This window comes from Sus scrofa, chromosome 1 (assembly GCF_054392235.1).
Source record: "Sus scrofa isolate SSC_HxYL_T2T_F1_AM1 chromosome 1, Sscrofa_HxYL_maternal_Yorkshire_Landrace_v2.0, whole genome shotgun sequence".
Taxonomy (NCBI): Eukaryota; Metazoa; Chordata; class Mammalia; order Artiodactyla; family Suidae; genus Sus; species Sus scrofa.
The window spans coordinates 240,986,207-241,001,264 of NC_139383.1; the positions used below are offsets into that span (position 1 = coordinate 240,986,207).

Here is a 15,058-nt window from a genome sequence, read left to right on the forward strand (position 1 = left end):
TTGAGATTGCATGTGAATTTTATGATGGATATTTCTGTTTTTATAAAAGACGTTATTGAGGTTTTGATATGGATTATATCGAATCTGCAAATGTTGTCAGTGGTGACATTTTAACATTAAGTCTTCCAGTCCATTAACATAAGATGTCTTACCATTTATCTGTGTCATCTTTAATTTCTTTCAGCATGATTTTGTAGTTTTTGGTGTATTTTTTTACTTCCTTGGTTAAGTTTATTCTTTTTGATGCTATTATAAATGGGATTATTAATTTCCTTTTTTGGATTATTCTTGGTTAGTCTCAACTGATATTTCCAAGTTGATTTTGTATGATGAATTTTTATATTAGTTTTAGCATTTTTTTGTGTATGTGGAATTGTTAAAGTTTTCTACATATAAGACTACTTCGTTTTAGGACAGAGGGAAGTTTACTTCATCCTTTCTGATTTGCATGACTTTTTTTTCTTCTTTCTTGCCTAATTACTCTTGCTAGATTTTCCAGTACTGTGTTGAATACAAGTAATTTAACTGGGCATCCTTTATTCTGATCAGTCTTTTGCATTAAGTATGATATCTGTGATTTCTTTAGATAGGACCTTTATTATTTTGAGGTAGTTTCATTCTTTTTCTAGTTTTTGAGGGTTTTATTATAGAAATGTGTCGAATTTTCCAAATGCCTTTTTTTTAAAATCAATTGAGATGATCATGTGTTATTTTGTCCCATCATTTTTAATATGATTTTTAAAATTTTTTTATTAATTTACTTTTTTCCCACTGTACAGCAAGGGGATCAAGCCATCCTTACATGTATACATTTTTTTCCCCCACCCTTTGTTCTGTTGCAGTATGAGTATCTAAAGATAGTTCTAAATGCTACTCAGCAGGATCTCCTTGTAAATCTATTCTAAGATGTGTCTGATAAGCCCAAGCTCCCGATCCCTCCCACTCCCTCCCTCTCCCATCTGGCAACCACAAGTCTATTTTCCAAGTCCATGATTTTCTTTTCTGTGGAGATGTTCATTTGTGCTGGATATTAGATTCCAGTTATAAGTGATATCATATGGTATTTGTCTTTGTCTTTCTGACTCATTTGATTCAGTATGAGATTCTCTAGCTCCATCCATGTTGCTGCAAATGGCATTATGTCATTCTTTTTTATGGCTGAGTAGTATTCCATTGTGTATATATACCACATCTTCCGAATCCAATCATCTGTCGATGGACATTTGGGTTGTTTCCATGTCCTGGCTATTGTGAATAGTGCTGCAATGAACATGTGGGTGCACGTGTCTCTTTTAAGTAGAGTTTTGTCCGGATAGATGCCCAAGAGTGGGATTGAGGGGTCATATGGAAGTTCTATGTATAGATTTCTAAGGTATCTCCAAACTGTTCTCCATAGTGGCTGTACCAGTTTACATTCCCACCAACCGTGCAGGAGGGTTCCCTTTTCTCCACAGCCCCTCCAGCACTTGTTATTTGTGGATTTATTAATGATGGCCATTCTGACTGGTGTGAGGTGGTATCTCATGGTAGTTTGGATTTGCATTTCTCTTATAATCAGTGATGTTGAGCATTTTTTCATGTGTTTGTTGGCCATCTGTATATCTTCCTTGGAGAACCGTCTATTCAGGTCTTTTGCCCATTTTTCCATTGATTGATTGGCTTTTTTGCTGTTGGGTTGTATAAGTTGTTTATATAGTCTAGAGATTAAGCCCTTGTCAGTTGCATCATTTGACACTATTTTCTCCCATTCTGTAAGTTGTCTTTTTGTTTTCTCTTTGGTTTCCTTTGCTGTGCAAAAGCTTTTCAGTTTGATGAGGTCCCATGGGTTTATTTTTGCTCTAATTTCTATTGTTTTGGGAGACTGACCTGAGAAAATATTCATGGTGTTGATGTCAGAGAGTGTTTTACCTATGTTTTCTTCTAGGAGTTTGATGGTGTCCTGTCGTATATGTAAGTCTTTCAGCCATTTGGAGTTTATTTTTGTGCATGGTGTGAGGGTGTGTTCAAGTTTCATTGCTTTGCATGCAGCTCTCCAGGTTTCCCAGCAATGCTTGCTGAATAGACTTTCTCTTTCCCATTTTATGTTCTTGCCTCCCTTGTCAAAGATTACTTGACCATAGGTGTCAGGGTTTATTTCTGGGTTCTCTATTCTGTTCCATTTGTCTGTCTGTCTGTTATGATACCAGTACCACACTGTTTTGATGACTGTGACTTTGTAATATTTTTTGAAGTCTGGGAGGGTTATGCCTCCTGCTTGGTTTTTGTTTCTCAGGATTGCTGTGGCAATTCTGGGTCTTTTATGGTTCCATATAAATGTTTGGATTGTTTGTTCTAGTTCTGTGAAAAATGTCCTGGGTAATTTGATAGGGATTGTGTTGCATCTGTAGATTGCTTTGGGTAGTATGGCCATTTTTACAATACTGATTCTTCCAATCAGTGAACATGGAATATCTTTCCATTTCTTTACATCTTCTTTGATTTCTTTGATTAAAGTTTTATAGTTCTCAGCATATAAGTCCTTTACCTCCTTGGTCAGGTGTATTCCGAGGTGTTTGATTTTGTGAGGTGCAATTTTAAAAGGTATCGTATTTTTGTATTACTTTTCTAATATTTCATTGCTGGTATACAGAAATGCGACTTACTTCTGAATGTTAATCTTATATCCTGCTACTTTGCTGAATTTATTAATCAGTTCAAGTAGTTTTTGGGTTGAGTCCTTAGGGTTTTCTATGTATAGTATCTTGTTGTCCACGTACAGTGACAGTTTGATCTCTTCTCTTCCTATTTGGATGCCTTTTATTTTTATTTATTTATTTATTTTTTTTGGTCTTTCTGCCGCTCCCGCAGCATATGGAGGTTCCCAGGCTAGGGGTCTAATCAGAGCTGTAGCCGCCAGCCTACGCAGGAGCCACAGCAACGCGGGATCCAAGCCACATCTGCAACCTACACCACAGCTCACTGCAACGCTGGATCCTTAACCCACTGAGCAAGGCCAGGGATCGAACCCACAACCTCATGGTTCCTAGTCGGATTCGTTAACCACTGCGCCATGATGGGAACTCCCTGGATGCCTTTTATTTCTTTTGTTTGTCTAATTGCTGTGGCTAGGACTTCCAAAACTATGTTGAAGAGCAGTGGTGAGAGTGGGCATCCCTGTCTTGTTCCAGATTTGAGTGGGAAGGCTTTCAGTTTTTCCCCATTGAGTATTATATTTGCTGTGGGTTTTATCCTAAATGGCTTTGATTATGTTCAGGAATGTTCCCTCTATACCCACTTTGGCGAGGGTCTTGATCATGAATGGATGTTGGACTTTGTCAAATGCTTTCTCTGTATCTGTTGAGATGATCATATGATTTTTGACTTTTGTTAATGTGGTGTATGATGTTGATTGATTTGCGTATTTTGAACCATCCTTGTGAACCTGGGATGAACCCTACCTGGTCATGGTGTATAATTTTTTTGGTATGTTGTTGGATTCAATTGGCTAAGATTTTGTTGAGAATTTTTGCATCTATATTCATCAAAGATATTGGGCGATAGTTTTCTTTTTTGGTGGTATCTCTGTCTGGTTTTGGAATGAGGGTGATGGTGGCCTCATAGAATGTCTTTGGGAGTATTCCTTCTTCTTCAACCTTTTGAAAGAGTTTAAGGAGGATGGGCACCAATTCCTCTTTATATGTTTGATAGAATTCACCTGTGAAGCCATCTGGTCCTGGACTTTTATTTGTAGGGAGTGATTTTATGACCTCTTCAATTTCATTTCTAGTGATCGGTCTGTTCAGTTGGTCTGTTTCTGCTTGATTCAGTTTTGGCAGGCTGTAAGATTCTAGAAGATTGTCCATTTCTTCCAGATTGTCTAATTTGTTGCCATATAATTATTCGTAGTATTCTTTTATGGTTTTTTGTATTTCTGCAATATCTGTTGTGACTTCTCCTTTTTCATTTATAATTTTGGTTGAGTTCTTTCTCTCCTCTTTTTGTTAATATGATTTATTGATCTGTTTTCATATGTTGAACCATTCTTACATTCCAGGAGTAAACCCTACTGGGTTTTGGTGTATAATACTTTGATTGTGCTATTGAATTTTGTTTGCTAGTATTTTATTGAGAATTGTTGTATCATTGTTTATCTGGGATAATGGTCTATAGTTTTCTTGTAGTATCTTTGTTTGATTTTGGTGTCAGAGTAATGCTGTCCCTAAAGTGAGTTAGGAAGCATTCCTTTTCAGTTTTTTGGAAGAGTTTGAGAAAAATGTGTGTTGATTCTTCTTTAAATGTTTGGTAGAAGCACAAGTGAAACCATCTGAATATGGGCTTTTATTTGTTGGGAGATTTTTGATTACCAATTCGTTCTCCATACTAGTTATAGGTCTCTCTAGATTTTTTTCAATGTTCGGTGTTGATAGGTGTGTATTTCTGGGAATTGTTGACTTTATCTAGGTTATCCAGTTTGCTGGCATAAAATCTTTCTAATTTCAGTAGAATTGGTGGTGATGTCCCCCCATCATTTCTGATTTTAATCGAGTCTTTTCTGTCTTTATCTCAGTCTAACTAAAGGTTTTTCAATTTTGTTCATCTTTTTGAAGAACCAACTCTTCATTTTTTCTTTTGTTTTTCAATTCTCTATTTTCTTTCTCTCTGCTCTCATCTTTTATTTCCTCACCTCTGCTAACTTGCTTTAGTTTGCTCCTTTTTTAGTTCTATAAGGTGTAAAGTTAGGTTTTTTTTTTTTGGTTGTTGTTGTTAGGGCCACACCCTTGGCATATGGATTTTAAATCCCAGACTAGGGGTTGAATTGGAGCTACAGCTTCCTGCCTACACCACAGCCTCAGCAATGTCAGATCTGAGCCATGTCTGGGACTTATACCACAGCTTATGGCAGTGCTGGATCCTTAACCCATTGAGTGAGGCCAGGGATCAATACTCATTGGGTTTGTTACTGCTGAGCCTCACTCAGTAGGAACTAGAAAGTTAGGTTGTTGATTTGATATATATTTTTTCTTTTTTTTTATTGCTCAGTGAATTTATTACATTTATAGTTGTACCGTGATGATCACAATCTAGTTTTATAGGATTTCCATCCCACACCCACAGTGTATCCCCCCACTCCCCAAACTGTCTCCTTTGGAAACCATAAGTTTTTTCAAAGTCTGCAAAGAAGTTCATTGTGTCCTTTTTTCAGATTCCACTTTTTTTTTTCAATAGAAGTATTTACAACTATAAATTTCCCTCAGCATGGCTTTTGCTAAATTCTATAAATTTGGTATGTTACGTTATCATTTTCAATTTTTTTTTCCCTTGTAACTTCTTCTTTGACTCGTTATTTAACAATGTATTATTTAATTTCTACGTATTTGTAATTTTACATTTTTCATTCTTCTGATTTCTAGTTTAATTCTATGAAAAACCTACACTTTTCAGTTATAATGACTCAGTTCTCTAGGATGCATTATGTAGTTTACTAAGTATTAGAGAAAATCAAAGCAGAATCTGAGAGTCTTAAGGCAGAGCAATGCCAGGAACTTGGTTTGAAAAAGAAAGAAGGAAAGAAAGAGATTCTACATAGTTTGCTGTTTTTTTTTATAATCCAGCATTAGGTATAGGTTGATTTTTAGGTATAAGGTTTTTAGGTTCTTTGGGTTCCTTCCCAAATGTCCTCCCTGCCTCTTACTATTGTCTGACATTACTTGTAAAGTTTGACAGTATGTGAGAAAGGACAAAGAAGTATGTGATTTCCTTTTGTAAACATGTGATTGGAATAGATATTTTCAGCATTTTACTTGATAATTATGCTAGATCTAGGATGTTATGGGGTACCAGAAAAAAAGGGGGTGATATTACTCTGAGAGAAGAAATGACTAACTTACCTTGCTTAGACTATTCTATCAGTATTTGATTAGGGAAAATTTATGTTCTATAATTCAGGGACTATGTATAGCATGACAGGAATTAAAATAGCTGATTAAAATGTCTATATATAGACAGATAATTGAATGCAAGAATATGAGAGATTCATCCAGTGTAATAGTCAGCAAACTTTTTCTATAAAAAGGGCCAGGTAGTAAATATTTGGGGCTTGAAGTTGTCTTGTCTTTCATAGCTACTCAACTCTGCTGTTCTAGCATGAAAGCAGCTATAAACAGTACTTAGTGAGTGGGCATGGCTGTATTCCAATAATACTTTATTTACAAAAATAAAGTATTAATACTTTATTTACAAAAATAAGCAGCAGGCTAGATTAATCCATGGCCAAAGTTTGCCAGATTCTAGTTTAGTGTATTATAACCAAACATAACCAGTAAAAGGGAAAAGATAACAGAAAACCATTTGTGCTAGCATTCTTATGATACTAAAATGGCTATAAATTAGGACCAGAGAAATATGCTTAAAATAATCACAGGCAGAAGCTATGCTTTAGAAAGAGGAAATCTGAGAAGCATTTGATTTCAGTTTTGTAAGTTGTGAGCAGCATAAAGTGAATATGATATTATATAAAATCCTGGGACTATGTAAGTATCAGGCAACTTCCTTTGAAGTGTGAGCTTGAAAAAGTTTAAGGCAAGTAAAAGCAAATCCTCTCTTATTTGGTAGGTAGTATTATGGCACCCATCATCTTCAGTTGTTCAGCTGGCATGTTTTTAAAAATTTAAAAGAAGTTTAGGTACGTTAATGAAATGTTAATGAAACCAGTATCAGTCTCTTTGAAAATTATTATTACTTTGTAAAGTTTTTTTTTTTTTTTTTTGTCTTTTTAGGACTGCAATCATGGCATATGGAGGTTCCCAGGCTAGGGATCAAATCGAAGGTGTAGCCACTGGCCTACATCACAGCCACAGCAATGCCAGATAGGAGCCGCATCTGTAACCTACACCACAGCTCACAGCAACCCCAGATCCCCAACCCACTGAGCGAGGCCAGGGATTGAATCTGCAACCTCATGGCTCCTAGTTGGATTCGTTTCCACTGCGCCATGATGGGAACTCCCCAAGATTTTTTTCATGTTGCAGCAGTTTTAGGGTCACAGAAAAATTGGTAGGAAGCTACAGAGATTTCCCGTTTATTCCCTGAATCCACCCAAGCATAGTCTTCCCCACCAGAATGGTATGTTTGTTAGATTGTTAAACCTACATTAACACATCATAACTACCCAATGTCTACAATTTGCATTATGGTTCACTCTTGGTGTTATACATTGATTGGGTTTGGACAAATGCATAACATGTATCCATCATTATGTATCATATAGTGTATATCGTGTAGAGTATTTTCACTGCACTAAAAATCTGTTCACCTTTCCCCGTCACACTCTAGCCCTGGATAGCACGGATCTTTTTACTGTGTCCATAGTTTTGCCCTTTCCAGAATCTCATGTAGTTGGAATTGTAGAGGATAAAAGCTTTTCAACTTATTTTTATTTTTATTTTTTTGCTTTTTAGGACTGCACCCCGGGCATATGGAGGTTCCCAGGCTAGGGGTTGAATCGGAGCTCCAGCTGCTGGCCTATGCCACAGCCACAGCAACTTGGGATCCAAGCCATGTCTGTGACCTACACCACAGCTCACGGCAATGCCAGATCCTTAATCCACTGAGCAAGGCCAGGGATCAAACTTGCATCCTCTTGGATACTAGTCAGATTCGTTTCCCCTGTGCCACGACGGGAACTCCTAAAAGCTTTTCAGATGGGCATCTTTCACTTAGTGATACACATTTAAGATTCCTCCCTGTTATTTCATGATTTGTTGGCTCATTTCTTAGCACCGAATAATATTCCATTATCTGATATATCACAGTTTGTTTATCCGTCACCTACTGCATGATATCTTGGTTGCTTCCAAGTTTTGGCTATAAAATTGGAATATAAAGTTTTTGTGCATAAACTTTAATCATGTAAAATTATGAATAAAACTATTATAAATAGTCATATGCAGGTTTCTGTGGGGATATAACTTTAAGTTTCTTAGGGTAAATATCAAGAAGCATAGTTGTTGGATCAAATGGTAATAGTATCTTTAGTTTTAAAAGAAACTGCCGAGACTGTCTTCCAAAGTGGCTGTACCCTTTTGCATTTACAACAGCAGTGATTGTGAGGTCTTGGTGTTTCACATCCTTGCCATTATTTGGTATTGTCAATATTCCTGCTTAGTATAGTAGGTGTGTAGCAGTATGTCATTATTCTTATTTTGATTTTGATTTTCCTGATGATACATTATATGGAATATCTTTCCTTATTTGCTGTCTGTATATCCTCTTTGATGAGGTGTCTGAGATCTTTGGCCCATATTTCAACTAGATTGTCTTCTTAATGTTGAATTTTAAGAATTTTTGGTACATTTTTAGGTAATAGTCCTTCATGAGATGGAGTTTTTGCAAATATTTTTTTTCCCACTCTGTGCTTGTCTTCTAATTCTCTTGATGTTGTCTTTTGTAGAGCAGAAGATTTTAATGAAAGTTATTTCTTTCATGAATTGTGCCTTTGTATTTAGCTTTTGTGAAGGATACAAGGCCTGTGTCTAAATTAATTTTTTTTGCACATGGATATTTGTTCCAGCACAATTTGTTGAAGAGAATGTTTTCACTCTGTTATTTTCCCTTTGCTCCTTTGTCCAAGATTTAGTACATTATATTTATGGAGATCTTTTCCTGAGCTCTCTATTCTGTTCCTTTGTTCTGTTCCACTAATCTGTCTGTTCTTTTGCTAATAGCAGTGTCTTGCTTACAGTACCATTACAGTAAGTCTTGAGTCAGGGAATGTCAGTCTTCTGATTTTGCTCTTCTTCAATATCATGTTGACTATTCTGGGTCTTTGGCCTCTCTAAACTTTCACATCATTTTGTCGGTATCCATTAAATAACTTTGATGGGATTTTGATTGTGGTTACATTGATCGATTTAAAAAGAACCAATGTCTTAATAATACTGCATATTCCTGTTCCTGAATGTGGAATAACTATTTAGTTCTTTTTAAATTTTATTCATCACAGTTTTATTTTTTCCTTATATGTATCTTGTACTCATTTTGTTAGATTTATATTTAAGTATTGCTTTCTTGTGCTAATATAAATGCTGTTGTGTGTTAAATTTCAGATTACACTTGTCCATTTTTGGCATATAGGAAAGCAATTTAGTATTATATGCTAACCTTATATCTTGCTGCCTTGCTGTATTGGCTTATTAGTTTCAGTAATTTTTTTCTGGATAATTTACATAGATGATCATGTCTCTGTGAGCAAAGACACTTTTATGTGTTCTTGATCGGTCTGTATAATTTTTCTTTTCTTGCCTTACTGCATCCTATTGGTAAGGATGTCCAGTGTGATGTTGAAAAGAGTGGTGAAAAAAAAAGGAATAGTAAGAGGGACATCTTTGCTTCTGTACCTAATCATGATGGAAAAACACTGAGTTTCTTACTATTAGGTGTGATGTTGTAGGTTTTTCAGATACCCATTAAGAAGTTGAGAAAGTTCGCCTTTATTCTAGTTTACTTAGAATTATTGTGAATGGACATTGGATTTTATTTTAAACCAAGCATCTTTTTATATGATTATGATTTTTCTGTCAGATCTAATTTTTAAATCTGATGTTAAAAGTATAATCCTTTGGATAAGTTATTTGTACTTGCCAGTCTTAATTTTCTGATAGGAACAAAATGCATATGGGAACCTGAAAGAAACAAGAGACCAAAATAGGTTGTCTGCCTCATAGGCTTTGAGAATTATTTATGAGAATGCATATCAAATGCTTTCCTTAATGCCTGTCTGTAATAAACACTGGATAAATAGTAATTGGCAATTGGCATTGGTAAAGTATGAGAGGGATAATAAACATAGTAAAAATAAAAAATAAGCCTTTGAAAAATGACGTCTCTTCATCCAGTGAGACTGGTCAATAAGGTAAAATGATGGAAATCTGAATGTAGATTGTGGGATAAGTTACCTGCCATGGACTATGTGGATAATTTTTAGCACTTGAAATCACATTTGTTTATTTTTGGAATTTAAGTCATCTTTTGATAATTTAAGCCATCTTTTTATAATTATTTCTGTTTTTTTCAAACAGATTCAAGATTTTTGGAAACTTACCACTGGTTTCTTTACAAATATCAGATAAAAAACTGCAAGGGATTTTGGAACTGATTGAAAGCATACCTAAACCTCCACCTGCAACTGAAGTACATGTCCCTGTCAAACAATCTCAGGTAATATATTTTCAAGTTAATGAAAACATGAATTAAAAAAGAAATTCCACAGGCAAATGTATTTGTAACAACCATAGAAATTTTGGATAAAACAATTCATCTTTTATATATATATATATTTAATGGCTGCACCTGTGGCATATGGAAGTTTCTGAGCCAGGGATTGAATCCAAACGACAGATGTGTCCCAAGCTGCAGCTGTAGCATTGCCAGATCCTTTAACTCACTGTGCCAGGCTGGGGATTGAACCTGACCTGAGCTGCTCTAGTCATATACTTAACTAACCACTATCCCAAAGCAGGTACTCTAATTCGTCTTTAAAAGATTTTTTTTAAATTACATTTTCAAATAGAAAAATGATAAAATAGTAAAAGGTGCAAGTAGTAAAGAAATGTATGAAATAAGTGTACCTTTCATCACTTCTCCAGTTCCTCTTCTCAGTGGTTAACTACTGCTTCTCTGGTTTTCCGAAAATGTTAGAGAATATACTAGTACACATAAATACAAATATATGTGTCTTTGTGTGTATATGTGTGTGTGTGTACATACATATATTTATATATATTCTTATGTTCTTAAAATTTATATAAATCGGATCATTATTCTTATTTTGAAACTGTATCTTTTAACCATTATTATCATGTGTGTATATATATGTTATATATCTTAGAGATATTTACGTATTAGCACGTACAGATCTGCCTTTTATTATTTTTTTTTGGCCACACCCACAGCATGTGAAACTTCCCAGGCCAGGGATCAAACTAGTGCCACAACAGCAACCCCACCTGCTGCAGTGCCAGTTCCAGATCTTTAACCTGCTGTGCCACAAGAGAACTCAACTTTTTCTTTTTTATGATGATTCAGTATGAATTGAGTAGACTTGGCACTGTTATCAAAAAACATTTGGTCTGGAATTCCCATTGTGGTGCAGTGGAAATGAATCTGACTAGTATCCACGAGGATGCGGGTTCAATCCCTGGCCTCACTCAGTGGATCGGGGATCTGATATTGCTGTGAGCTGTGGTGTAGATTGCATATACGGCTCAGATCCAAAGTTGCTTAGGCCATGGTATAGGCTGGAAGCTGCAGCTCCTAGCCTGGAAACTTCCATATGCCTTGGATACAGCCTTAAAAAGCAAAATAAAACAAAACAAACCATTTGGTCATAGTTTTATAGATGTATATCTGAACTCTCCATTCTTTTCCATGAATATGAAATCAATGAGTATGTCTATCCTCATGTCAGAATCATACTGTTTCAGTTACTGTAGCTATGTACTAGGTTTTGATATTGGTAAATGTGAGTCCTCTGCTTTTATCCCTCCTGTATCATGATTGTTTAAGTTATTCATGAGACTTGAAATTTCCTATGAATTTGTGGATTGGCTTTCCATTTCTGCAAAAAACGCAGTTGGCATTTTGATTAAAATTACTTTGACTTTGTAGATCACTTTGGTTCGTGTTTCCAAGTTCAAAATATTAAGTCTTGCAGTTTGTCAACACAGGGTGAGAGATTTTCATTCAGTCACATCTGATTTCTTTTATAAATGGGTTATACTTTTCAATGTGCAAGTTTTTCAGTTCCTTGCTTCAGACAGCTTATTCTTTTTGATGCTGTTATAAATGGAATTATTTCCTAAATTTCCCTTTTTGATGTTCATTGCTGATACATCAAAACACAACTGATCTTTATGTTAATCTGCTATCCTGCAGCTTTGCTGAACTAATTTTTTAGCATTGGTAGTTTTTGTATTGTTTTTGTGGATTCTGTGGGATTTTTTCTGTGTAGGATCATATCACCTGAAACTAAATATAGTTTTATTTATTTTCAATTTGTAAGCCTTTATTACTTTTCCTTAAGTAACTGTTCTGACTAGAACTTTAGTAAATGTGGGATAGCATTAGTAAAAGTGCCCTTGTCTTTTTTCTCATCTTAGTGGGAAAGCTTTCAGTTTTTCACCATTGAGTAGGATGTTAGTTTTGATTTTTTACTAAACACTGATTACCACTTTAAGGAAGCTCTTCTTTACATGTATATACATATTTTTTTGTTCTTATGAATTGAGGGTGAATTTTGTCATATGTTCTTTCTGCCTCAATTGAGACATCGTGTGGTCTTTTCTCTTTCACTCTATTAATGTGGTGTTTTATAATAATTATTTTTTTATGTTGAGTTACCTTTGGCTTTCTGGGATAGGTTCCATTTGGTTATGATACGTATCCTTTTTTTTTTTTTTTTTTTGCTTTTTAGAGCTGTACCCATGGCATGTGGAGATTCCCAGGCTATGGGTCGAATCAGAGCTATAGCTGCTTGGCCTATGCCACAGCCACAGCAACGCAGGATCCGAGCCACATCTATGCCCTACACCACAGCTTATGGCAATGCCAGATCCTTAACCCACTGAGCAAGGCCAGGGATTGAACCTGCATCCTCATGGATGCTAGTCACATTTGTTTCCGCTGAGCCACGATGGGAACACTGTGATGTATATCCCTTTTTGGTTTGGTTTGGTTACTGTTATTTTGTTGAGGATTTTTGTGTCTACATTCCTAAGTTATATTAGTCTCTAGTTTTTTTTGTGTGTGCATGGTGTATTTGCTCAGCTTTGTTATTAGGCCAAAGAGAATGGGTTAGGGGTGTTCTCTTCCATTTATTTGAAGAGTTGTTAATGAAATTTTTAATTCTTTATTGAGTGGTGGTAAAATTAACCACCAAAGCCTTCTGACTGTTCTTTCTTAGGGAGATTTTGATTACTGTTTTAATCTCTTTAATTATAAATCTGTTCAGAGTTTTTGTTATTTCTTGAGTCAGTTAATTCATGTCTTTCTTGGCATTTGTCCATTATCTAGGATATTCAATTCCTGGGCCTAAATTTTTCATATTATTCTTGATAATCTTTTTTATTTCTGTAAGGTTGGTTGTCATGACTTTGATTTCTAATTTTAGTTACCTATGTTTTTTCTTTTTGTCTTAGTCTAGCTGAAGATTAGTCAGTTTGATCAATTTTGTCAAAGAACTAACTTGGTTTTGTTAATTCTGTTGTTTTTCTCTGTACTATTTCATTTATCTCTGCTCTAAACTTTTATTTTTCTTTATCTTTGCTAGCTTTTCATTTAGCTCTGTCATTTTCTAGCTACTGAAGTATAAAGTGAGATTTTTAAATTGAAATCTATCTTCTGTTTTCTTTTCTTTTTGTGCCTGCACCATATGCATATGGAAATTCCTGGGCTAGGGGTCAAATCTGAGCTGCAGCTGCCAGCTTACACCATAGCCACAGTGATGCCAGACCCAAGCTACATCTGCAACCTTCGCTGCAGCTTGCGGCAACTCCAGATCCTTAACCCACTGAGTAAGGGCCCAGATTGAACCTGCATCCTCACGGACATTGTGTCAGGTTCCTAACCCATTGAGTCACAATGAAAAACCCTTGTCTTCTATTTTAATGTATGCTTTTATAGCAGTAAATTTCCCTCTGAGCACTGATTTCAAGGTATTTTATATTTTTTCATATGATGAATTTTTGTTTTTGTTTTCCCTTTGATCCACTGATTTTTTTCAAAGTTTTTTTTTTTTTTTTAAATTTCTGTTTATTTATGAATTTTCCAGTTTCCTTTCTCTTAGTGATTTCTAGCTTGATTTCATTGTGGTAGGAGAAGATACTTAGATGATTTCACTCTTTAAATTTTTTTATTTTCTTTTGAGGGCCTCACCCATGGCATATGGAAATTCCCAGGCTAGGGGTCAAATTGGAGCTGTAGCCACCGGCCTATAAAACAGCCACAGCAACTTGGAATCCAAGTTGTGTCTATGACCTATACCATAGCTCACAGCAACGCTGGATCCTCAACCCACTGAGCAAGACCAGGTATCGAACCTGCATCCTCCTGGATACTAGTCAGATTCGTTTCTGCTGAGCCAGGATGGGAACTCTACACTTTTGAAATTTTTAACATGTGACCTCCCACATGGTCAACTGTGGAATATATTGTACATGTACTTGGGAAGAATATGTAATTTGCTCCTGTTGACTGGAATGTTCTATGTATGTCTGTTATGTCTAGTTGGTGTCTAGTGTTCTTTAATTCTTTATTTACTTATTGATCTTCTTTTGAGATATTCTGTTCTTTATTAAAAGGGGGCATATTAAATTTTCCAACTACTGTAGAGCTTTCTATTTCTCTTCTGTTATTATTTTATTTACATATTTTAGGACTTTTTTTTGGTGTATATATGTTTATAATTGTTATTATCTTCATAATGAATTATCCGTTTTGTTATTTATGAGGACCTTTTTGTCTTGTGTTACAATTTTTTATTTAATATCTTTCTATTTTAATTGAGGGCCACACTCTGGGCTTATGGAAGTTCCTAGGCTAGGGGTCAGATGGGAGTTTCAGCTTCTGGCCTATGCCACAGCCACAGCAATGCCAGATCTGAGCCACCACAGCTCGTGGCAATTCTGGATCCTTAACCCACTGAGCAGGGCCAGGAATTGAACCTGCAAGCCCACAGATGCTAGTCAGGTTCATTTCCACTGAGCCACAATGGGAATTCCGTGTTTAATATCTTTTGTTAGAAATAAATTTTAAATAAATTTAAATTTAGAAATAAATTTAACCTCTGTTGTGATTACACATTTCATTGAATTTTTTTTCTCCCTTTCACTTTTTATCTATATTTCTTTTTGGGTGTAAAGTGAGTCTCCTGTAGACAGCATAGATTTGGATTATATTTTCTTTTATACAGTTTGTCCTTATGTGCTTTTCGATTGGATGGTTCAGTCCAGTGACATATAAAGTAATTACTGATAAAGAAATACTTATTTCTGCCATTTTTCTATTCGTTTTTTTGTGTGTCCTA

The 15,058-nt window shown here is 35.4% G+C and overlaps 1 protein-coding gene across 4 annotated transcripts in view; it reads left to right on the forward strand.

Moving 5' to 3' along the window:
- VPS13A (vacuolar protein sorting 13 homolog A) overlaps positions 1-15,058 on the forward strand; it is a 261,965-nt gene that overhangs the window by 74,104 nt on the left and 172,803 nt on the right. For all 4 annotated transcript variants that reach the window (XR_014822948.1, XM_021065108.2, XM_084988047.1 and 1 more), the window contains exon 23: positions 10,056-10,194. Coding sequence is in view for 3 of the 4 variants with exons in the window: in XM_021065108.2 (XP_020920767.2) it covers positions 10,056-10,194 (139 nt within the window). In the remaining variant the exon portion in view is untranslated. The remainder of the gene's footprint in view (positions 1-10,055; positions 10,195-15,058) is intronic.